We start from the raw sequence: 25310 nt of genomic DNA on the forward strand, positions 1-25310 counted from the left end.
GGGCGGGCAAGGGGCAGAGAGAGAGGAGGCGGGAAACAAGCGAGACGGCGAGACGAAGCGGCGACGCGTGAAACGGGATCGACGACTTCGACGGCGGCAGAGGCAGCGACGCCGGCAGCGCGGCTTTCAGATTCGCGGGAAACGGAAAATCGGGAAAAATCGGGGAAAATTCAGCTTCGACTTTTCAAAGTTCTGGCTTTTGAAGCGGCTGCTGTTTTGGGGAAATTGCAGAAATAAATTTGTAAATGAAACGGATTAGGTACACTCAAAAAAAATGTTTCACTTGACTTTCACTTGAAAAAAATCACAATTTAAATGACACATTACACTCGCATTTCATACATTCGCTATTAATTCGTATTATGTTTACTGCTAAATTCCAAAAATCTCACTTTAAAAGAATAATAATGATAAAAAAAACTTCTTAAAATAAAACTTCAAGGTTTTGAACATTAAATAAAATGTTTAGTGCTGATTAGCATATTGCTTCACATTTAAGTAAAATGTGGAACTGATCAAATGACAACCTAGAATGAAATAATATCACACTAACATAAATTGCTCTAACTTGAATTTCGAAATGTTCAACTAATTTATATCGCTCGTTCCCCTTGTTTACTTTTGTTTAAATTCCTGCCATTTGAGTTGTTTACTTTATTTTAAATTTCTATAATTTATTCCAATTTGTTTGCGTTCCTCTCTCTCTCTCTCTCTATCTCTTTTTCTCTTTCGGGCGAGGAGCGATTCTTGCCCTGCGTTTGCATTTGTATTAGTATCGGTGTTAGCTTACGCACACATTTCTGATATCAATTATCCAGGGCGAAAATTGAAGAAAAAAAAATAAGATTGCTGGCTTTCTCCGGATTTTCGTAAAACTATTTTCAATTTCGTGTGCGTTTGTCGCTTTGCCTTTTTCGTCTTTCCCCACTTTTCTTCGTTCTCTTTTCCACCGCTGCTTCTTCTTCTTTTCTTCCTCGGCCTCCTATCGCCCTCTCGCTCGCTCGCCTGGCTCTTCACATGTACCAGCACACACACATTCACGCACGCACACACATACATTCGCACACGCACGTTGTTGCTGCAACGCTTTTTTTTTTGTTTTTTATTTCGGCGTCGCCTGCAATTTCATCTTAATTATCGCTCTCGCTCGCACGCACTGCACTGTTTCAATTCGCGTAAATAACTTCACTTTTCCCGGCTTTGTGCGACTTTTCATTGCATTCTAATGGGCGGCGAGCGTTCGGTTCGCATTACGAAAAAATAAATAAAAAATAAGCGGAGCGTACGCATAATTTCGTCGGTCGGTGGAAAAACATCGAAAAACCATCGAGCCATCGATGGGACATCGTAGCACCGCGATATCGATAGGTGGTCGATGATTAAGAATCGGCAACTCGATACTCATCGCGCATCGATATTTCGCCCATCTCTCTCACGGTGGTATGCGAAAATATACTAGATTATACCATATGGCAACATTGGGGTTGCCAGATAATAAAAACCGTTGGACTACGAGTTCAAAATGACTATTTTCAAAGTTAACGGCTGTGGCTATTCAAATACAAACGGCTAATAATATAGCTCCGCTCAAAAATAAAGCTATTAAGTTACAAATTATAGACGAATTGATAAGCTACCGCACTGTAGCACATATATACCCAATGGTCACACTGCAGCCCGTCAATACACGGCCAGCATTCGATAACATCAGTTGAAAATCACGCCTGCTATCGATTGTTTATTTTTGTTGTATTAAAAAGTATTTTTGCGAATTGCCAAAAAAAACTGAACTATCCACTGGTTAAGTAGTCGAGAACAATCAAAATCACCAGACACAACCCCACTTAAAAGCCAGACGACGGAAGTTTCATTGTGAAGCAGCCAGAAGTCGTGGAAAACACTTAGCGGCTTTTCGTGAGACGCCGACTTTGGCTAAGGAGGAAAAGCGAGGAAAGCTAAAAAAGCCGGACTAGGCCCCATCGACCCACAGACATGTCGCGCAGCGTGCGGGCGGAGACACGCAGCCGGGCGAAGGATGACATCAAGCGGGTTATGCAGGCGGTGGACAAGGTCCGCCACTGGGAGAAGAAGTGGGTGACCATCAGCGACACCACCATGAAGATCTACAAATGGGTGCCCATCGCCTCCGCCAGCGAGAAGAAGGCCAAGCTGGAGTCCTCACCGGGATCGGCTGCTGTCCGGAGACCGCCCACCGGGTCGGGCGTCACGCCTGTCGGCGGCAGCAAGAGCGATAAGGAGAACTCTCAGAAGGGCACGCCCACGCCGCCGCAAATCACGCCCAGCTACCAGGGACTTACTGCCGAAGACTCCAACACCTGTAAGGATCTACACTTTAGATGGCTATATGCTGGTTGTCTAGAAATTAGTCGTTGGGTTTCTAAGTCTTCCAAGAACTTTGCGTTAGGTGCCAAAAAACCTATGGATGTAGTATATGGATTGTAGGACCTTTACGTGGTGCCTTTAGTCTCATAAGTTTGCGGAGCTGCTATCAAACTGCTGTCTTTGCATTAGCGATATTGTTTACGTTTGGTTTCCTATTCGCAGTTCTTGTGTTCAGCTCAATTTATCACTCCAAAACACATGTTTACTCTGTCTTATTCATGCGATCTCTATTTGTACACAGGTTTCTCCGTCGTGTCCGACAGCCAGGGCGCCGACTTCGTGTCGAGTATGCCCTTCTCTGAGGACTCGAACTCGCAGGGCAGCGATGGACCCGTGAAGCGATTGAAGACGAGCGACTAGCCAAACATTGGCAGGCACAGCGTCTACAGCAGCAGCAGCAACTAACTAAGAGCCCTAGTTAAGTTAGGTTAGCACCGACAGCACCGGACGACGAGAGAGTATCTGCCTCAGCCCAAGACTTAAGCACTTCCCTTAAACTAGCAGTTTACGGCTGTCAGGCTTTCCCGCCACAAGCCTCATTTATTCATCATCGAAGCGGGGGTAGCTGATGGTCGATAGGTCATAGGTCCATACCATAGCATTAAGATGAATTGTAACAACTTATTTATTAGAAAGACATGCGAATCGATTTGAGTACGAACGTAGAATGGAAATGTAATTTTGTAATAGCTGCTTAAGATACAAAACAGCCAGTCTGAATGTTGTAAACCGTGTAAAGTTTTTTGACTTTCGATTTCTAGACGTTTCTAGACAACAACTAGTATATAAATTAGCGGAACTAACATAAGGCTACCCTTTTTTTGTGCACTATAAAACTGGCTCGAAAACGATTGATGTATTCGTTTATAAGTTGATTTTCCTGGTAAATTTCGCTTGTAAACGCTTTTCTACGCATTCAGTGAATGCAACAGACTTCAAATCGAAGCTTTTAGAAGCGAACGATAGAAGCTTATAGTTTGTTAGCGAATTGATCAAGCAAGCAACCGAAAACGAATATGAACCCGCGATAGATGCACAAAGATTAACCGAAAACGAACATCCGACCAGTAAACCTCTTTATAGTACACTTACCAACATAAATGTGACATTAACATTTAACTGCCAGCAGGGCGCGAAAAATATTATTTATATGTTCGCTGAAGTTTCACTTGGTGTCTTTTTTTTTACATTTTTTTATGATTTTTCTTTATTGAATGTTTTAGTTTTCTTCATCTTACAATTTTCCCCCCGTATGTATAATAATAAAAAAAAGTTTTATTCTTTCAACAAATAGTTTTTTTTTTCATTTCATTCGTAGTTTTACTCTTATTATGTTCTGGTTTTCTTTTTCGTTATCCATTATGTAGCTTGACATTAAATATACAATTAACTTCACATATAGCGTTGTATATGGCCCGATTGGCGTATACAGCTTTAGTTTCTCTCATCTTTCACTAAAATTTATGCTAAAAACACGCTTAAATGAAGGGAAGCACAGATTTTGCACAGAGAACGAAAATGAAAAAAAATGCACACACATTTCGACTTTCGAAGAGAAAGATAAATCATAAATCATAATACAATTCATAAATCGATGATATAATTAAAAAATAAAATATTTATATATTTATATATGGTGTGTAAAAAACACGCGCGACAAGTTTCAACTACACACACAAAACGTAATAAAATAGAGAAAAATAGAAAAGCAGATTGGGTTGCGCGAGAACCAAAAAAAAAAACGGGAGAAAGGAAAAGCTTCGCTTTTCTTTGTTGCACAGTGTAGGCGGGTGGCGGGGGGAGGGGATTGCACGTATCTTTTCTTTTTGGAATGTATTGCGAATTGGAAATGCGGAAAAGCCCCTGGTATTCTGGATTATTAGCACTTTCCTGTCTGTCCTGTCTGTGTGTGTTTGAATAAATAATTAAATTATAATTATAATTATAATTAATAGATATACATATGTGTGTGTGGGGAATGGGGAATGCTTGTTTTCTATCCTGGATTTAGCACAAAAGTGTTTGCTCTTTCGCTCGATACATTTAGGTTCACACATATATATATACATACATATATAATTTGTTGTTGTATATTTTTTAGCTCGCTTTTTTTGTTTGTTATTTTTTAGAAAAATATATAGAAATCCTAGCTGGGAATCGTCCCCTAATTGCCTTGTGTATACATATAGATATTTTGTTTTCCGATTTACATACATATATAGTTAATATTGTCATTTAGCTTTCAAAAAAATATACTTCTTGCCTTAATTTTGTTTCGTTTATCGTTTTTGCTTGCTTTTTACAATCTTCCTGTTTTGCGCAAAAGTATCTCGATTAGCAAAAAACATTGGTTTCGCACAAAAATTAAAAAAAAAAAATAACGAACAGTGGGCTACAAAAATTGGCTTTACAAAAGTTGCTGTGTTGCTCTCTTAGTGTTTTGTGTACATTTATAGTTTTGTTTTTAGTAATTATTTAATAATAATTGCAACAGTTTTTGTTTTTAGTTGGTTTCTCCTGTGGGGGGTTGCATATGTTTATCAATTTTTGGATATGTTTGCTTATTGGCGTCCCCAGTCCCCGAGGACCTGCTCCTGCTCCTCCTCCTCCTGCATCTTCTCCTCCCGATCGCGTTGCTCCTCTCTGTGGGTGGTGTGTGGTTTCTGTTGGGGTCACGGCTAGACCTTGGTGGTGACCTTGCCAGCGGTGGCTACCTGCCAGGATTTGTGATGTTTACTACTAGAGCGTCCCTGTCCCTGCTGCTGATGTTGCTGATGCTGATGCTGCTGTTGCGCCGGCAGATGCTGCTGCTGATGTTGTTGATGTTGCTGCTTCTGATGCTGCTCCCTCCTCTGCTTGACCAGTATGTGTTATGTCTGCAGCGGATAGCTGTTCTCGGGATGTTGCTGCTGCTGCTGATGCTGCCGGCGCTGCTGGCGGCAACTGGCCATCGCAACTGCCGCCGCAACGACAGCCGATTGACGGGCTTGATATCAGCACTCGGACTTATCCTCCTCCACCAGGAACTGCGTGTCCTTGCCGGTATCCGCCGAAGGATCCAGCTCCCTGGTGCGCAGCTGCAGCTGCGGCGACGCCTTGTGCGTAATGCTGCTGGGCGCGATGATCGCCGAGGCGGGCTCCGTGAAGGAACCGCCCGCATGGTGGCCCATGGACTTGCCCTTGGCCGACGGCTCGCCTGGCACATCATAGATGCCTATGGAAGAAAGAAAGCGATATCCCGATTAGCTATAATCCATGGTATAACTCCATTAGGCTAGAACTCACCCGAACCATTGCCCATGCCCGGATCGGCGGTGGTGCCCGATTGGACTGCATCGTACATGGGATTGGCAAAGTCGCGCGCCTTGTTCGCGTTCACCGTCTGCAGGTTGTAGCCCTCGATGGGCGCCACATCGCCAGCTCCCGGCGCAGATGCTCCTGGGAAGCCGCTCTCGTTGAACTCCACATTCGAACCGTGACGGAAGGTCACGCTCTGCGACGAGGTCATCGCTGGCATGCGAGCCAGTTTGCCACTGAAAGCATTCGAAAGAAAAAGTTGGTAATTAGTATTTAAGATGCGGATATCCAGCTGATCCTTAGGTGGTACTTACAATGGTCGCTTGCGGATGACGTACCAGGCGCCGGCGGCGGCCATCATCACCAGCAGGATGACCATGATGGGCACCACGACGGCGGTGACATTGGCGCCACCATGGCCAAAGGCTCCCGTGGTGCTCGTCTCGCAGTGCTCGCCACGGAATTCAGAGAGGCACTCGCACACCAGTTCACCCTGGGCGTCCTCCTTGCAGAGTCCACCATTCTGGCAGGGGCAGATTCGCGGAGCCGGGCGCGGATGCTCGGCGGCAGCATTGCAGATGACCTCGGCGGTGCTGCGGTGCGAGGGCGGCGGTCCAGAGGCGTCTGGACAGGCACAACGATGGCCGCCCGGCACCAGCAGGCATAGGTGGGAGCAGGTGGAGTTGTCGCACGGATTGGGCAGCGAGGTGTTGTACCGCTTGTCGTGGTACACCTTCAGGCCGGACGGATTGACGAGATTGCGATGCAGCACCACCTGCACTCCGCGCCCGAACTTATCCTGGCGCACCAGCTCACCCGTATCCCGGGTCATCCAGAACATGTTCGACTCGAAGAGATCCAGGGACACCGGATGCCTCAGTTGATCGCCCCGCACAATGGCCTTTCGTCGCGAGCCGTCGGCTCTCATCGATTCGATGGCATTCAGTTTGGTGTCCACCCAGTATATGATGTGATCCTGCGAGTAATCGATGGTCAGGCCGGCGGGATGTCGTATCAGCTCGGTGATCAGTGGGCGGCGCTTAGAGCCATCCATCCAGGATACCTCGATCTTGGGAGCTGATCCCGCATCCGACCAGTATATTCTGCCCAGCTGCGGATTCACGGCAATCGAGGTGGGTACCTCGAGTCCAGCATTCACGATCGAACGACGATAGCGACCATCGGTCTTGGCCACCATGACGCGTCCACGCGGCTTGGAGCCCGTCCTGTCCATTTCCGTCCAGTAGAGATTCGAGGCCAGCCAGTCCACAGCCACAGCAGTGGGCTTCGAGCCGCCCTTCATGTTCAGGTCCTGGGCGAATCCTATCTTGGCCCTGCCATCGATGGCATTGACCATGTAGGATCGCTTGATGGTCTTGTCATAGCTATCCGCCCAGAAGACGATCTGTTGCTGCGCATCGTAGTCCAGTGCCTCGATCCTCTTCTCCGCTGCTATCACATCGAACTCCTCGCGCTTCTGCAGATCCAGACCTCTAATCTCCTGACCATTGGCAAACACGAGAATGACATCCTCCTTTTCGGCTCGGCATACGCCACTGGCGCCGTCCGTCAGATGGAATCCTTCGCGACAACTGCACGAGTAGGTGCCATTCAAATTGTGGCATTGGTGGGAGCACGTGTGCTGTCGCGTCAGGCATTCGTCCACGTCGGAGCACTTCTTCTTGTTGTCGGCGGCTATGATGTAGCCCGGATAGCAGGTGCAGATGTATCCACCATCCGTGAGATTGTGGCAATGGTGCTGGCATCCACCGCGATTCGCTTCGGAGCAACTGCTCGTGTGGTGGCATCCCAACTCATCACTAGCATCCCCACAATCGTCGGAGAAATCACACACCTGGGACCGCTCGATGCAGTGCTTGTTGGCACACTGGTACTGGGTGTACAGATCGCAGGGCTTCTGTTTGCTGGCACATAGGGTCATGTTGTTCTCATCGCTGCCATCGCCGCAGTTGTCCACGCCATCGCAGATCTGATAGCGGGCCACGCAGCGGTGATTGGAGCATTGGAATCGCCGCAGCGTGTCGCAGTTGAAGTCACTGCAAACGCTGGGATCCTCGTCACTGCCATCGCCGCAATCATCGGTGCCGTCGCACAAATCGGACAGCGAGACGCACAGGTTGTTGTTGCACTGGAAACGCGATTCTGGACAATAGCGTCCGCCGGGGAATCTTGGCGGACAGCCCACCTCATCGGACATGTCGCGGCAGTCGCGATCGCCATCGCAACGGAAGTAGGAGGCAATGCAGTGACCGGAAGCGCACTGGAAGGTGCCATTCTTGCACTGGTATCCCTCGCAGTGCATCTCGTCCGAGTTGTCGCCACAGTCGTCCTCGTGGTCACACTGCCAGCGGGATGATATGCACTTGCCATTGCCGCAGCGGAACTCCGATTCGGAGCACTCCCGGTAGCGGCCCTTGCACACCGCCTCATTCTCGTCACTGGCATCGCCACAATCGTCCGCAAAATCGCACATCCATTGCCTGGAAATATGTTTAAATTAGAATCTGGAATCCGGCTCGATGGGCCATTTCGAATACTCACTTGGGTATGCATCGGTTGTTGCCGCACTTGAAGTCCGTTTCCGGATTGCACTTGGGACAGTTCTCGGGCAGCTCATCGCTGTTGTCGCGACAATCGTCCTTGCCATCGCAGAACAGCCACTTCGGAATGCAGCGGTAGTTGGACTGACCAGGACACCTCTGCCAGCCGGTAGTGCAGTTCCTCTGACGGCACATGTACGCCGGCTCATCGGAGTCGTCGCCACAATCGTTGTCGAAATCGCACATCCACAATTGCGGAATGCAGCGGCCATTCTTGCAGGAGAACTCGGTTTTCGGGTCACAGGTGCGCTTGACTGAAATTGTGGATATACCAGGACAAAATTAGCACCTAGATATTCTTTGTTCTTTTGAGAAATTAATTAAACATTTGATACGTACAGCAGACGGCTGGATCCTCATCGCTGCCATCCTTGCAGTCGGCATCTCCATCGCAGCGCCAGCTATCGAGGATGCATCTGCCGCTGGACTTGCACTTGAAATCGGACAGTGGACAGGGTAGATCGCAGTTTTGTTCATCGCTGCGATCGCCACAGTCATCCACTCCATCGCAAATGGTTGCCGATGGTGTGCAGTTGGTGTTCTTGCACTGGAACGTTCCAGCACGGCAGTGTCGAGGAGCACAGGTCGCGGGCTCATCGGAGCCATCCTTGCAGTCCTTCTCACCGTCGCACTTCCAGAACCATGGGATGCACTTCTCATCCCGTCCGCCACATAAATGCTGCCCGGCCGTACAGTTGGCCACGCAGGTCTTCATGTCCCTGGCCAAATAGAATTGATTGGGACACGCACACTTGAAGATCGGTGCACCCTCCTCGATGTATCCCTCGATGTTCAGATAGGTCGATTCCGGCGGCGGAGCAATCAGGCAGAGATGTGAGCAACCGCCATTGTTCGTGCCACAAGGATTGGTGTAGGGCAACTGTCTCAGCGGATGATTGATGTGCAGGTCATAGGGTCGATGGGTGGTATTCCTCAGCACCGTATAGTTTGCGCCATGGAACTTGTTGGCCCTCACGATCGCCTTCAGATTCCAGTCACTCCAGTAGATGTAGTCGTCGAAGAGACTCAGCGCGAACACATGAGGCACCTTGCTTCCTGAGAGCACCGTATGACGATGTCTGCCCTCCAGATCAGCATATGCTATGTAGTCCAAGTGAGCATCAGCCCAGTAAATTCGATCTGTGAAGTAATCAATGGACAGGGCATTCGGCCAGGCGATGCCATCGTTCCAGTTCAGAATTCTTGAGAAGTTCGAACCATCCATGCCCATTTTGGCAATGTAGGCTTGCAGATGCCAGGAGGTGAAGTACAGGTAACCGATTCCAGGATGCACGACAATGGCACGCGGATCGACGACGCCACTCCTCAGTGTCTTGCGCTTGGTGCCGTCCAATTCGGAGACATCCAGGTTCTTGGAGTGCCTGTCCAGCCAGTACAGTTTGCGACCCACCCAATCGATGGCGATGCCCTCCAGGCCATGGGAATCGTGCCTGATGACAGCCTCCCTCTCCGGCGGCATCTCGTCATCGGCCTCTCCATACTTTGCCCTGAAGATCGTCTTGGCCGTGACATCGCAGAAGTACATGTACTCCTCGCGTATATCGAAGTCGAGAGCCACCACATTCATCAGATCCTGGTGCATAAGATTGTATTGGTGTCCATCCACCGACATGTTGCGCACGTAGTACTTGTTGGTGAAGATCAGCCACGGTGGGATGTTGTCCTTTCGCTTGCACGTGTGCTCATCGTTCTGCCTTTCGTAGTAGGTCTCGTCGCACTTGCAGTAGAATCCACCCGGGGTATTGGAACAGTGCTGGGAACAAGCGCCCGGCTGCTCCAGGCACTCATCCACATCCGCACATGCTTTGCCATCGGCGAGCAGTCTATGAAATAAATTAGGTATGAGGTATATATTTTTTAAAATCCAATCAAGAGGAGATCTTACTTGTAGCCCTCATTGCAGTCGCAGTAGTAACCTGTCAGCGTGTCCACGCACTTGTGGCCACACTGATTGATCTCCACCTTGGCACACTCGTCCACGTTGCAGTGAGCAGGTTCGTCGGACTCGTCGGCACAATCCGGATACTTGTTGCACACCAGATTGTAGTCGATGCACTGGCCATTCGTACAGGCGAACTGTCCTTGTGGACACGTGATGTTCTCCTTGGCACAGCCCACCTCATCCGAGTGATCGCCGCAGTCGTCCTCGCCATCGCACCGGGACTGATTCCGGATGCACTTGAAGTTCTGGCAGGTGAACTCTTGGGCCGAACAGGTCTTGTACTTGGAGTTACAGAATTTGCCCTCATCGGTGCCATCGCCGCAATCGTTGTCATGGTCGCAGATCCATCCCTTCAAAATGATATTTGTTAATATTTACTTTGGGATATATGTAGGTTCTTTAAGCTCACCTTATTGATGCAACGTCCATTGCCACAGGTGAACATGTCCTCGCCACAGGGCTGCTGGGTGGCACAGTTGTGCAGAGTGGTATTCTCATCGGCTCCGTCAACGCAATCCGGATCACCATCGCAGATCCATTTCTTGGGGATGCACTGGGCACGCTGCCAGGACTTGTTCTCCACACAAGTGAACTCCGTCTCCTCATCACACTTACGGTCATCTAAGAAAGCAGGTTGATAAATAAGATGGGTGTTCTATAAGGGACTCAACCAAGATACTTACTGCACTGGTGCCGGTTATCTTCATCACTGTTGTCCAAACAATCGTTGTCACCATCGCAGATGTAGATCCTTGGTATGCAGTTGCCATTGTCGCAGGTGAACAGATCCCCGAAGCAGGTGCGTCCTTCCGATTTGCAGTAATCTGGTGGTTCATCGGCTCCATCGCCACAGTCATCATCACCATCACAGTACCAGGTGGCTGGAATGCAGCGGTGGTTGGGACAGCGGAAACTGTTGGTTGGACAGGTGCGTTGGCCACAATGCAGGGGATCCTCGTCGGAGTTGTCACCACAATCGTTGTCGCCATCGCACAACCAATAGGGTTCCACGCAGATGTTGGTCTTCTCGCACTTCAGGTGATTCGCCGGACAAGTGGTGTTCATGGGACACCGTTCGTGCGTTTCATCCGATGTGGCATTATCCTTGCAGTCATTCACACCATTGCACACCTGAGCCTGTGGAATACACCGTCCATTGGCGCAAGTGAACTCGCCATCCACACAAGGTGGATAGATGCAGCCCAGCTCATCGGAACCATCCTTGCAGTCGTTCTCGTGATCACACTTCCAGGACTTGAAGATGCAGCGTCCGTTGTTGCAGCGGAACTCGTTGGGTGAGCAGGAGTGATAGGCACAGTAGTTGGGATCCTCGTCGGAGTTGTCGCCACAGTCGTCGTCGCCATCGCAGGACCACATCCTCGAGATGCATCTGCCGTTCTTGCAGTAGAACTTGCTGGCCTCGCAAGTGTTGTTTCGCGGGGCACACATCCTTCCCTCGTTCACCACCTTGGTGCTATCGTCGCACTTGCACTCGGCCTTGCCGTTCGGGGCAGGATGACAGCTCTGGGCACATCCGCCGTTGTTGATCCTGCACGGATTCACATTGCACTTCTGGCGATCGGAGCTGTAGATGCGAATGTCTCGCGGAGAATCCTCCAGTCGCTTCACCATCTCCACCATGTTGGCGCCAGTGTGCTTCTCAGCCCTATAGACACCTCTTAACTGAAGATCCGTCCAGTAGATGTAGTTCCTGAACACGGTTATGGCGAAGGGATAGATGGTGGCTGCCACCAGGAGCTCTCTGTTCTGACCGTCCAGATCGGATCTCTCGATCTTCTCTCTAACCGCATCCGTCCAGTATAGGCGTCTCTCATCATAATCGATAGCCAAGCCACTGGGCTGCGAGAGATCCTTGTCCACAATGGCTCTCTTCAGAGATCCCGCCATGGTGGTGCGGAAAATCTTTCCGGAGGTACCGAACCTGCCCCAATCCGTGAAGAATAGCGTGCCGTTGCAAGGATCGAGGACAATAGCTCGCGGTCTTTCCACGCGGGCAATCATCACCAGTTCGCTTCCATCCAGATTCATGGCATAGATCGAGTTGTTGGAGCTATCAGTCCAGTAGATTTTCTGCTGGGTCCAATCGTAGGCAATGCCCTCGGGATTAATGCCCTTGTTCAGAACCACAGTGATGTCATCGTGCCCTGGCTTATTCGCCTTGGTATACGCAATCTTCGCCCACGGACGGATTTGGGTGTACAGCATACGGTTGTGGGCAAAGTCAAAGTCCAGACCCACGACATTCGTGAGATTTGTCAGTGGAGTGAAGGGCACTTCCGTGGAATGCGGATCGAGATTGACAGCTCGAATCTCAGTTCTTGTGGCGAAGACTAGGTACTCGTTGACCACCTCACATTTTCTTTCATCGGCACTCAGTTTTCCAGTGGCACATTCGCAACGGAAATTCCTGCCGGAGTTACCGGAGGCCCCGCCATCTGGTGGAAAACTGAAGCACAACTGATCACAGCCACCGTTTCCTAAATGAGCACAGGGATTGGTATCGTCCTGCGGCTGATTGTTGATGTTGTATATGGCGATGTCCCTAAGCTTTTCCAGATTCGTTCTTACGCTGGTGGCAGTTTCATTGGCACTATGCTTGGAGGCCTTGAACACGGTCATCAGGTTTCTATCCACCCAGTAGACATCGTTTAGATATACAGCAATGCCCATGGGGTTGGGCAGATCTCTGCGGATTACCTTGCGATTGGCGCCATTATAGGAGATCTTCTGAATGGTGTCCAGTTTCGAGTCCACCCAGTAGATGTCATGGGTCTGCATATCAATGGTGAGATCGCGAGGCAACGAAATGCCCGATGTCACCAGTGGTGTCCACTTGCTGCCGTCCAAGAGGGCTTTTCCAATCCTAGGATGCTGGCCATAGTCGATCCAATAGAGCAGCCTCTTGATGGGATTCACGGCCAATTCGCGTGGTGCATCTGTGGTTGTCTTCACCAACACCTTCCTGTTGCTACCATCCAGCCAGCAAACCTCCACATAATTCTCATGGGGATAGACGTTGGTGAAGTACATATTGCCGGCCACCCAATCGATGGTCAAACCCCTAATGCCATTACTGCCGATGCCATCTTTGACCACATGCTGCAGATCGGTGCCATTGGGTCGCGACCTGAATATGCCATTCCAGTAACCACGATTGTACTCCGCCCAGTAGATCCATTGCTCGCGGTACATCACATCCACATGGAGAATGTGGTGACCAGGTCCGCTTATCGGAACCATCGCCTCGGAGCTATCGCTCAAGCTATAGCCCCTGATCATGTCCAGTTGGGAGACCACGGCAAAGATCTTATAGGCCACGCAGTTGATCTCGTTTTCCTTTCTGTATCCAATGCCGCAGGCACAGGTTCTGGTTGCACCAGGTCCGGGAATGCAAAGGTGCTTGCAGCCACCGTTGTTCGTCTGGCAGGGATGTTGCATCAGGGCGCGCTTCTTGTAGATCATCATGGACCGCAGATCGGACTCGTTGTCGACAATGGTCTTGGGATTATCACCGTGCGGCAGATCAATCCTTACAATACGCTCGTACAACGGATCCAGGTAGTAAAGCCTGTGGTCTAGGATGCCCAAGCTCCTGGGCTTGGCCATCGGATGCGAGTCCTTCATCAAGATCAGTGTGTGATCGTCACCATTGTAGTCCATGACACCGATCACCGCGGGATTGCTGGCACTGTAGTACACCATTTTCTTCTCCGTGTCCACGGCCAACGATTCGGGATGGGAAACATCCTGGAAGACCACAATGGGGTTCTGTCCATTCATATCAACTCTGCCAATTTTAATGGGCACTTCCAGAACTCCTTCGTCGATCCAGAAGAGCTTTCCGTCGGTGGGATCTAGTGCAATTTGCTTGGGCCGTGAAACGGAGTTGGGATAGCCATCGTTGGCCAGGATTATGGTGCGATACTTTTGCTTGCCATCCACTCGCACGGCTTCAATGTTGCTGGCCACCCGGTTGCCAATGTAAAGATTTCTGCCCAGCCAATCGAATGCAATGGTGTAGGGGGCACCCACAATTCCATTTTCGATGCCCAGGAAAAGTGTCTTATTGCCACCTCCATATGGTGTCGTATAGATGGTGCAGTTCTCATCATCATCCTCCCTGCCCTGCACCCAGTAGAGCGTCTCTCCTTTGCGATCAAAGTCCAAGCCCGTGCTGCTTTCGATTCCAATAACTGGGGCCAGAGCTCCGGCTCTCGCATCGCCACCATTCAAAGGAAGATCCACAATTTGTGTACCTTTGACGACCATGAGGAAGGGATTCTCCTCCTCGATGCAACGACCTTCGCTCAGGAGCTTGAAGCCCGGCTTGCATTTACAGGAGTAACCCTCCGGGGCACTGGGGCTCAGAAGACACAAGTGCTGGCAGCGTGATCCGGCGCAGGGATTCGGAGTCATGGGCTGCAGGGAAGCGTGATGGACGTGGATGGACAAGGGTTGACTTATCAGGTGGGACACGACAGTCTGATTCTTGCCACGGAACTTGTTGGCGGACAACACTCGATTCAATTGCCTGTCGGTCCAGTAGAGCGTATCCTCGAACAAGGACAACGAGTGAGGATGCAGCAGATAGTGGCTGCTGGCCAGGACTTGCTGTCTTCCGGTGCCGTTGTAGTAGCAGAAATCAATAAAGTCCAGCTTGGAGTCGGCAAAGTAGACCCTCTTGGTTGCTATATCCAAAGTCAAGCCATTGGGCCAGTAGATCTTGGTGTTGATGATCGTCTTTCTCATAGTTCCATCCATGCCAATCCTCTCCACTCTTGGGTTCTCTCCCCAGTCGGTCCAGAAGATCCATCTTGCTCCGGGACTGGGATCGATGCACATGCCTCTGGGTTGGGTGATGTTTTCCCTGACCAAAACCAGACGATTGGAACCGTTCTCCGCGGACACTTCGATGGTGTTCAGTTTGCTGTCCAGCCAGTAGAGATTCTGGGCAATCCAATCATAGGCCAGGCCCTCGACCAAGTCCAGGCCCGTGTTGATGATTTCCTGTGGCTCCATACCGCGATCTAATCGGGAGATCTTCTTCAGTTTCATGTCGCTCCAGAAGATAGTGCCTGTGTGCATATTGGAAGCAGTGGCCACCACATTTTCCACTATGATGGGTACCCTCTCGAGTCCCTGTTCCTTGAGATCCGCCACAAGAATGGAGTGCCGATTTGAGATGATCAGGAAGGCGGCGGTGTGGTTTACTGCCTTGCAAGTGTGCTTATTTGGCTCGAGAACATAGCCATCTGTGCAGGAGCAGAAGTAGGAGCCCTTGGTGTTGGTACATTGCTGGGAGCAGAGACCCGGTGGATCGCACTCGTTGCTATCTACGCAGGTGAAGCCATCTTCGCCGATCTCCGATCCAGGGGGACACACACACAACGCTCCGTTGGGGGTCTTCTGACAGAAGCTGGAGCACTGACCCGCCTGATGTTCGCACTCGGCCAAATCGCAGCCCTCACCCTCATCCGAACCATTGGGACAGTCGGGAGTATCATCACAGACAGATGTGATGTTCACGCATCTCTCGGAAACTCCAGGACATTGCCACTGACCATGGGGACACTTGAACGGGGGTGGGACACATGCGTGCTCAGCTCCCTCATCCGAATTATCACCGCAATCGTCCTTGCCATCGCAAATGTACGCCTTGAACACACAGTTCGTGTTGTTGCACTTGAAGAAGTTCTGGGCACAGGTGATCTGACCACAATCCTGCTCATCCGAATGATCCGAGCAATCGTTGGAGCCATCACAGTGCCAGGCGATCGGAATACAGAAGCCAGTGGACTTGCAGCGGAAGTGCTTCTCCAGGTTACACTGATTCGGTCCCATGGAAGGACAGCCCACCTCATCGGAGCCATCATTACAGTCCGGTATGCCATCACATTTGTAGGACTCCTCCACACATTGCCTCAGATCCGCGCACTTGAATTGATTTGCCAGACAGGATATCGGTGGACAATCCTTCTCGTCCTGCTTGTCAAAGCAATCATCGTCGCCGTCACAAACCCAACTCTGGGGAATACAGTGACCCGTTCTCGGGCACGTGAACTGGAAGTAGGCGCAGGTCTTTTCGGCACAGAAGTCACCCTCATCACTGCTGTCCCCACAGTCGTTCTCGCTATCGCACTTCCACATATTGGGAATGCAGCGTCCATTGGCACAGGCAAACTGGGAGGTTCCACAGGTCACATTGCCGCACTCCTGCTCATCGGAGTTGTCGCCGCAGTCGTTCTCCTGGTCACAGCGGAAGTTCTGCGGAATACAGCGACCCGATCGGCACTGGAACTCGTTGGATCCGCAAGTGGGCTCTTTAAGTGCAGAGAAAAGAGAAGAAAGAGAAACAGGGTATTATAGTGGGAAGTCCCCTGACTTGCGAGATCCTTGTACTTACTTGTGCAGTTCTGCTCCTCATCACTGTTATCCAGACAGTCATCATCACCGTCGCAGAGCCACGACTTGGGAATACACCTCTGATTGTTGCAGGTAAAGTCCCATGAGTTCGGGCAGGGTTGCACTGGTGGCTCGGCACTCGGATCGGGAATACAGCTCACCTGGTCGTCGGCCAATCGTTCGCCATAGGGACACGAGCAGCGCGACTGTAGGCGTCCGAACGAGGGCGACGAAGTGGTCACCCCATCAGTACCATTTGATGCTCCAATGGGAACAGCGAAACAGATCTTCTGGCATCCACCATTGTTCCTGTGACAAGGTTGCGTGTCCGCGATCCTCTGGACCTCATGACTGTACACCTTAACGCCGTACAGTCTATTGGTTTGCGGTTCTCTGACCATCATCTCCTCCTGCTCACCCGTAAGCTTGTGCAAACGGATAATGGCATCCAGGCGCCAGTCCGTGATATACATCCAATCGTTGTGAATGACAATGGAGAAAGGATGTCGCACCAGTCGGGAGTTCACCGTCTTAATGTCCGTGCCATCCAAGTTGGCGTGCTGAACGTGATCCAATAGAGCATCGCACCAGTAGACACGATCCTCCTTGAAGTCGATGGAGAGTCCATTTGGCCAGCCAAGGGTTACATTTTTGAACACCAGCAGACCACTACCATCTGTGTTTGCTCTGGTGATATTCGCGGGACGGTCCCATTCGGAGAAGAAGATGAAACCACGATTCGGATGGACCACAATGGCCCTGGGACGTTTCAGGTTTTTCAGTAGGGTTCTTCTGTGCGTCACATTTCGGGTGGATAGGACGTTCAAGGTGCCCTTGCGCGAATCGATGTAGTACAGATTCTTGGAGGCCCAATCGACGGCCAGTCCCTCAACGCCTTCATTCTGGGAGGCCAAGACGATCTCCCGGCCAGTTCCGTTCCGGTGCACCCTGTAGATCACATCCTGCAGCACATCCGAGTAGTAGATGAATTCATCGCGAGCATCAAAATCCAGACCGACGAAACGAGCCCGCCTCGAAACCACCGGCATGATGGCATCACTAAATCCTTCAATGACCGGTTCCAACACCTTGCCCTTGATGAATCTTTGCTGCGAGTACATGAGGAATTCGCTGACCGGCTTGCACAGCTTCAGATCCGTTTCCAGCTGGTAGCCCGTGGAGCAGGCACATCGGAATCCCAGGCCAGTGGGTGCTCCCTTCACGGCGGTCACAATGCACATGTGATTGCAGCCACCGTTGTTGTTGCCGCAGGGATTCGATACCCTGGGCTGGCTGAGCGCATGGACAGCAATGATGCCTTTCGGCTCCCTGATGTCCTTGGCCTTGTACGTAACCTGAATGGAGGTGGGACCCTCGAACTTGTCCACCGACATGATGCCCTGCTTGGTGGCATCCGTCCAGTAGATTCGATTCTCGAACAGGGCCAATCGCGAGGGACTAGGAACCTGTTGACCCCTGAGCACCATCACCCGATGAGCACCCTCATAGTCCACGGATTCGATGTAGTCCAGCAGGGAGTCGCACCAGAAGACACGCTTGCTGATAATGTCCACCGTCACACCGCTGGCCTTGTAGGCTGCCTCCGAGACAATCGACCTGGCATGTGTGCCATCCATATGGGCACGGAGCACCTGACCGCCATCCGCCACGAACATCAGACCAGCCGTGGGATCCAGCGCCAGATCGGCGGGTGAGGTGAGATTAGAGCCCAGAACAACAGCATGCCATTGTCCACTCAGCTCGAAGACATCGATCTTCTGACCCACCAAATCCGCCACATATATCTTATCGCCCACCCAGTCGACGGCCAGGGCGACGGGCGCCCAGGTGCCGGGAAGGGTCTGATCGAAGGGCGAGACAGCCTTGTTCTGCGCATCCAGGGGCAGCGATTGCACCTTCCTCGTCTTGATGTCCGACCAGTAAAGGGTGTTCCGGGCATAATGGAAGGTCACACCCGCCGCGGCTGTTGCATTGGCCAAAACCTTGGGCTCACTGCCATGCGGCAGCATTCGCATGATGGCCCGATCGTGGGCGAATATCAGTTGCAAGTTATTCGCATCCGGAGCAATGCACTTGGAGTCGTTGATGAGCGTGTAGCCCTGGGCGCACTGGCACGTGTACGATCCGAGTGTGTTGGTGCACAGCTGGTCGCAGTGACCCCACTCCGCGCACTCGTCCAGGTCGACACAGGTCCGATTGTCCGGAGCCAGCGACTGGCCCGGCTTACAGTAGCACACTCCACCTGTCAGCGAAGGTCCGCACTTGAACTCACAGCTCAGGGCGGGGCACGAGGCAATAGCTGGAGATGGGCGAGAAAACGGATATCGTGGGTCAGGTAATACAAATATGTACATGTGGGGTTAACTTGATTAATTTTTTAAGGGTTAATTAACATAACGTGGCTAAAAATGGACATATCCATAAAAGAATAACTGTTTTCAGAAGCTAATTACCCATACTAACGAGCCCTATAACTTTATAAAAGGTTTTGTGAATTTAAATTTTTTGCAAAATGTTCAATTTTCAATCTCATCAAAATTTGCAAAAAATGGCGAAAAAATAAAATTCCCATGTTTGAACACAGTTTAATTGGAAATTTAATTACGAGCTCAACGAGGTATAACATTCCATATTCAGGCTATTATTTTTAAAGTTGTGCCAAAAGAACCGATTATTTGATGAGCGAAATTCGGAAACACGGCTTTGCCAAAAAATTGATATTTTCAAACGGAATTTTTGTCATACCTCCGCCAAAAATTGTCATATTGATGAAAGAATACCTGTTTTGAGCAGCTAATTACCAGTGCTAACGATCCCTTTCACTTTTTGACGAATTTAGGAAAATTAATTTTTCGGTAAATTTTCGCATTTTTTGTAAGGGGTAACATCATCAAAATTTGCAAAAAATGGTCAAAAAATAGAATACTCATTTTTGAATACAGTTCAATTGGAAATTTCATTATGAGCTCATCAAGGTATGGCAATCCATATTCAGGCAATTATTTATAAAGTTGTGCCAAAAAAACTGATTATTTGATGACCGAAATTCGGAAACACGGCTTTTGCCAAAAACTTGATATTTACAAACGGAATTTTCGTTATAACTTCGCTGAAAATTGTCATATAGACGAAAAAATAACTGTTTTGAGCAGCTTATTACCAATGCTAACGATCCCTATCACTTTTTAAAGAATTTAGAAAAATTTTGTTTTGGGTCAATTTTTGCATTTTTTGTAAGGGGTAACATCATCAAAATTTGCAAAAAATGGCATAAATATAAAATTGCCAAATTCGGACCCAAATCGATTAGGAATTCGATTGCGAGTTCAACGAGGTATGCCATTACATGTTTGGACCATTTTTTTCACATAGCTTGCCCAAAAAACTGTGGTAAGCTGTAATGCTTTAGGAGGGTTAGATGGTGACCACTTGGATACTCACAGCAGTTGGTCTCCTCATCGCTTCCATCCTCGCAGTCCCGCTTGCCGTCGCAGAGTTGCGACTTCAGGATGCACTTGGGCGTGCCGCTGGCGCCGCCACGTGGACAGAGGTGCTTGTTGTCCGGACAGGCGATGGCCGTGCAGTTGGCCTCGTCGCTCTTGTCGGCGCAGTCGTGGTAGCCATCGCAGTGGAAGTTGTACGGGATGCACAGTGCGTTCGTGCAACGGAACTGGGCGTGGTGGCAGGGCGGGAAGTCTAAAGTAAATATAGGAAGTAAATAAGTATAAGCACTAAGCAACCGAAACTTGTTTTTCTTTAGATATTAAATGTAGTAAATAAATAAAGGAACGTGAATTTCTATCATAACGACTACTTACTGCATCCCTGCTCGTCGGAGTTGTCGCCACAATCGTCGCGGTGATTGCACTTCAGGGCGGCGTCGATGCACTTGAGTCCGTTGGCACAGCGGAACTGGTCCAGGCGACAGGCCACGCCGCTGCAGCCGACCTCGTCCCGCCCGGTGCGGCAGTCCAAGTAGCCATCGCAGCGCTTCTCCTTGGGCACACAGGGTCCGGTGAGGCGGGCGCCCTCCGCGGGGGCTCCAGTGGGCGTGTTGCAGAACAAGTCCGTGTGCTGGCACTTGCGGTACGCTAGATAAGATCAAGACAATCACAAAAATAATTAATTTATCATATATGGAATAAATATATATTTTATATTCAAAGAATTGTTGGAATATTTCCTTAAGATTGAATGCCAGACTTCATATTACCTATTACTACCCATTACTTTACTTTAATTACATAAATATTCGCTGACCTGCTCTTACGAATTTCAGCCAAGTAACCCCCAAAGTTAATAATCTGTACATGACTGCACTCAATTATGGCTCATTTTGTGCCCCTCTATTGTGATTAATTGCATTTGCATTGAGTGTACGGCTCGGAACCGATCCATAGATGTTTTGGAGCGGCCACTGAATGGCTCAGTGGGGGGGTTTCCCTCGATGCCCGACCCCATTGTCCAAGACAGATGCCGCTTCTCGGCTCATCAACCATACACTATTTTAATGGGTAGACGACGGAGGTGGTCCTTAAAAATGGCAGGCCAAAACTATTTGTGCTGCCAAAGACATTAAATTTTGATGCCAGACATTGCGGGTGGAGTGCTGGCTTTCGGGGTTTTGGGGTATCGGGTCGGGCACGCATGGCGTATACATAATGCATGGTCGCTGTACCAGTGCCGGGCGTGATTGTCTGTCCGCTCGTCCGTTCGTTTATCTGTCCGTCCGTTTGTCCGCCCGTCCATCTGCCCCGGATTGTGCACTTGAGTTGTGTGTGTCGGCAGGCAAAAGTGCTATAAATTATCGAGTAGTTGGTTGCAGAGCCCTCCTCCCGAAAGCCATACAAAAAAGGGACGCTTACAGCAGGGAGAAGGGTACCAAGAATACCCAGTACTTGAATCGATTTGTAGTCTTAAGTGTACAAACAATGCATAAATGAAATTATTAGGTGGCTTAAATCACATGTTCGTTAAATTAATTATTCATAATTAAACTGTATGTTCCAATATATATAATTCCTCGACTCTATTTCTTCATTTTGGCTTAATAGCTGCGTAACCAATTCCCTAAATATGAATATACAGGGTATCGGCAGGAAACGGAGGGTGTGTGTCTGTCAAGGGTTCCGTTAACAAGAAAGAGGTAGCAGGCAAAGTCGTGCATTTGAATGACTAAATTAGAGCAACTGCTGGCGAATCGGAGCTTTAAGATGATATATGTGCCTTTGACAGGGACATATGTCCACCGACATTAGGGTGAACTTGTGGCATGCAAAAAATATTAAACACCAGACAGATACACACAGATGTAGAAAGTTAGCATACTTTTAGAAATCTAATACTAAAAATATTAAATAAATAATGCTGTTAAAACAGCTAAACAGCTAGGATATAAATAAAGTCGTACCTAAATAATAACAAACCACGTACAATAAAGTTTATAGTTTATACTTTCCCCGCCGGGACATTTCCACTGTACTTGTATCTGGGCTTTGCCTTAATCCTGGCCAGCGTTGCGGACTCCCCGTTGATCTATGCCTGCTCCCCAGCTCTGGACATCATAAACTTGGCAACGAGTATTTTATGCATGTCTCCCGCTTCTTAAGCCGCATTCCCTGGCCAGGATTCGCTTCATGCCCATGCCCATGCCAATGGCTATCCATCCTCTCACTCAGCTCATTCCCAATCCCCTCGATTAACTCCCGGAACATTTGCGTGGAACTGGGGGCCACCGGAGGACCCCCAACAGGACCCCGACGGGAGCATCCGAGTGTGGCAGGGCAAACTTAATTAGTGCAAGTTAAACAAGCCAAGTTGTATAAATATTCCCCGACAGCGCAAAACTTTCTCCAAGCAAAACAATGGAATGCGTATCCTGCGCTGCGTCTGTGTAAGTGTCCCTGTCTGTGTGTGTCCTGAATGTGCAAGTGTGCGTGTGTCTGTGTGTGTGTGAGTGCAGGTACGAGCAGCGCAGGAAAAAATTATATACATATATATTAAACAAACATTTAACAGGTGAGTGTGTGTGTGAAGAACTAAGTTGACTTTAAATATTTTAAACACAATTATGGATTTTTGCCGTCAATTAAATTAAGCATTTTCAATTGATCAAAATTAAACTAAATGAAAACGCAATATATTTTATGCATTGAATTACTTTGAAATGCAAAATATCAAGTATACGCCATGGTGGACCCTCTAAAATTTTTAGTTTGTGACTGCCTCGTGTATTTAACTCAAATAATTCTCCACTTTCATTTGTTGTTGTGTAACTATCTATTTTGCTGGCTCCCTGCTTTTTCTATTGACAAAGTGGAGCAGCGGAAGGAAAACTTTGTGCACCTCCGACTCCGGTGATCATAAAAATGTGTCACGCACTCGGGGCAGCCCCATACACCCCTCTCCCCACCCCCTTCGTGCTCCATCATGCATCCGCCCTTCTGTTGGCCATTTCTCCCCGACTTTGTGGCATTTATGTGTTTCAGTTAATACAATTTGTGGGCGTGGCCTGGCCTGGCCAAATGATTTACGCCACGCAATTTGTTACAAATTCGTTAGCTGCACTTTTGCATTGCATTAAAGCCAAATCATAATGACAAACGAGGGGCGGGGCAAGTTGTGCAACTTCGCAATGCAATCAAAATGGAAGCCAGAAAAGTTCTTTTTTTTATGAAAACTATTTGTAGAGTTCAACCGTATTTTATCGTGCATTTTTCTTAATTTTTTACCCACTTAATTTTCCTTTTTTTTATTTAGAACTTTCTTCCGTTTTGGCTGCAAAACTTTTGGCCCTAAGGTTTAACCAAAAAGCAGGGTTTTTTTTCTGCATTTACAAACAACAAATACACCCACTGCTGCCGCTCTCTCTCTTATTTATTTCTTTTTTGTAAGCCAAACACTTTCTAATTGGGTTCTCTGGTTCTTTCGCTCGCTGTTTTCTCAGCATTAACTTTTATTGCAAGCCAAGACTTTTATGCGTGTACTAAGGCCAAGAGGGTTTTTCCGCGTGGCGGCGGGTTGGCGGGGTGTTTCTGAAGGGCTGTGTAATTACGCGCGACAAGTGCCACGCCTCCAGCCCGAACTACCGCCCCTCAGTCGCGTCACGTTTAGCTGCAGTCAAATAAACGTCAGCTGCAATCGTCGCCACTCAGAGAAAGTTGGAGAAAAGGGGGAAGGAGTGCGGAAGAAGGTCTGTGGTGGGGGTGGAAGGGGAGAAAGGGGTGCCGAAATGGGGATGGGGGTGGAGGCAGGCGATGACAGTTTATGAGACAGTTAACAGTGCTGAAAACTTGGCTTTTCCACCGCCAAAATTGGATAACCATAGAGGTCAGCTTGAGGGCACCGAAACAGGGTCAAAAAACTACTAAAAATTATAACAGAATTCTTGTTATTTACTGTAACGCTTTAAAGTAAAGTATATTCTATTTAATAAATCAGTGCTTACTTAGTAAAGTCTAGTTAATAAATTCATCCGCTTGGCAAATGGAAATTTGGCAGATAACTTGAAGCTTTAGACATTTTTACTGATTTGCGACTATAATAAATAATGGTTATTTATTTTTATATAGTATATTTTAGGTAAAACAAGTAGATTTCCCAACTTGATTCAGCTTTATATTTGTTTCATTGACAGACGCCATCACTGGATGAGGCACTCAACTGAAATGGAGGTGACTATAACCCCTAAGTTCTGCGGACAGGTACTAAAAGGGGTGTTGTTTTTCCTGGTGCTGGGAAAACTCGACGGCTTCTGGTAATGACAATTTAAGCTCTTCGCTCTTCCAAGTTTTACGCACTTTTTTACGCAGCCATATCTGCCTCATTAGATGCTGCCTGCAATTAAAAGCGAAATGCGTAATGTCCGACGGGAAATTTCGCCGTAACCTCACACCACCCACACCACCCCCTCGTTTTAGCCGTAAACGAGTGCGAGTGCTTCAGCCTCTATTTATGCTTCAGTTTCAGCTTGTTGACTTGCGACCGCAACGCCGGCGAAACGGAAGCGAAAATAATCGGGCGGAAGTGGGCGAAAGTTGGCGAAAGTGGGAGAGAAAGTGGGCGCGGTGACTGCGCTGTTAGACAAGGTAACTTTGCAGCAGATGTCTGCTTTTTGTTCTCACAGTTATTAGTTGCGTTCGAGGTGTTCTTAAATTAAAATTACACCCAGAACAAATAAACTAGATTATATATATTTTGTACAAGGTAACTAGAAATGAATGCTAATTATCTAGCTAATGTTTTATGATTTCCGTTTTAATATCGTCTTTAAACGTGTTTTCACAATGCAGTAAACAAGTGCTCTCGAAATTCAGCTGTTGACTTAATCTAAAGCCGAAAATTCTAATTCGCAGGCAAACAATCTGTTTTGAGGTGACAACCACATCCCCTGATTTTAATTGCACACATCTGGGGATGTATATATATATCCAAATATATATATATATATGAAATGTTCATTGCTATGACTACGCTGACTCCCCAGATACTCCTGTGTGTGGACTATCTACATGGCTAAGACCCCATCTTGCCACATCCACATCCCCATCCACATCCTCATCCCCATCCTCATCCTCATCCAT

The 25310-nt window shown here is 48.6% G+C and overlaps 2 protein-coding genes and 1 long non-coding RNA gene across 11 annotated transcripts in view; 1 reads left to right on the top strand and 2 right to left on the bottom strand.

Moving 5' to 3' along the window:
• Window positions 1-128: 128 nt before the first annotated feature.
• On the bottom strand, window positions 129-1537 carry LOC27207817. 5 transcript variants are annotated; one of them, XR_001600580.3, is made up of 2 exons: window positions 1287-1537; window positions 129-211 (listed from the first exon to the last, which is right to left on the bottom strand). It is a non-coding gene; the product is annotated as an uncharacterized LOC27207817 (long non-coding RNA). The 5 variants fall into 5 exon arrangements; XR_005544687.2 differs by having other exon boundaries at window positions 1158-1537; XR_001600579.3 differs by having other exon boundaries at window positions 129-208; window positions 1072-1537.
• A 148-nt stretch (window positions 1538-1685) lies between these two features.
• LOC6739862 (B-cell CLL/lymphoma 7 protein family member A) lies at window positions 1686-3694 on the top strand. The gene is made up of 2 exons (XM_016180959.3): window positions 1686-2338; window positions 2645-3694. The coding sequence occupies exons 1-2, from the start codon at window positions 1993-1995 to the stop codon at window positions 2761-2763; spliced, it is 465 nt and encodes a 154-aa protein (XP_016038679.1). The 5' UTR covers window positions 1686-1992; the 3' UTR covers window positions 2764-3694.
• Window positions 3695-4897: 1203 nt separating this feature from the next.
• LOC6739860 (low-density lipoprotein receptor-related protein 2) overlaps window positions 4898-25310 on the bottom strand; it is a 147667-nt gene continuing 127254 nt past the window's right edge. For all 5 annotated transcript variants that reach the window (XM_039297999.2, XM_039298001.2, XM_044923682.1 and 2 more), the window contains exons 5-15: window positions 20547-20819; window positions 20170-20424; window positions 16709-19027; window positions 10968-16625; window positions 10694-10905; window positions 10228-10634; window positions 8661-10165; window positions 8263-8575; window positions 6015-8201; window positions 5689-5936; window positions 4898-5617 (exon numbers count right to left, since the gene is read on the bottom strand). In XM_039297999.2, coding sequence (XP_039153933.1) covers window positions 5397-5617; window positions 5689-5936; window positions 6015-8201; window positions 8263-8575; window positions 8661-10165; window positions 10228-10634; window positions 10694-10905; window positions 10968-16625; window positions 16709-19027; window positions 20170-20424; window positions 20547-20819 — 13598 coding nt within the window. In that variant the 3' untranslated portion in view covers window positions 4898-5396. The remainder of the gene's footprint in view (window positions 5618-5688; window positions 5937-6014; window positions 8202-8262; window positions 8576-8660; window positions 10166-10227; window positions 10635-10693; window positions 10906-10967; window positions 16626-16708; window positions 19028-20169; window positions 20425-20546; window positions 20820-25310) is intronic.

The sequence above is a fragment of the Drosophila simulans genome, chromosome X (genome assembly GCF_016746395.2).
Source record: "Drosophila simulans strain w501 chromosome X, Prin_Dsim_3.1, whole genome shotgun sequence".
In the NCBI taxonomy this organism is placed as follows: Eukaryota; Metazoa; Arthropoda; class Insecta; order Diptera; family Drosophilidae; genus Drosophila; species Drosophila simulans.

What these genes read in the sequence shown, in the direction of transcription:
- LOC6739862 (XM_016180959.3), top strand. Translation starts at nt 1,993, where the DNA reads ATGTCGCGCAGCGTGCGGGCGGAGACACGCAGCCGGGCGAAGGATGAC. An exon ending in TGCCGAAGACTCCAACACCT is followed by an intron (nt 2,339 to 2,644) that starts GTAAGGATCTAC and finishes ATTTGTACACAG; the next exon opens with GTTTCTCCGTCGTGTCCGAC.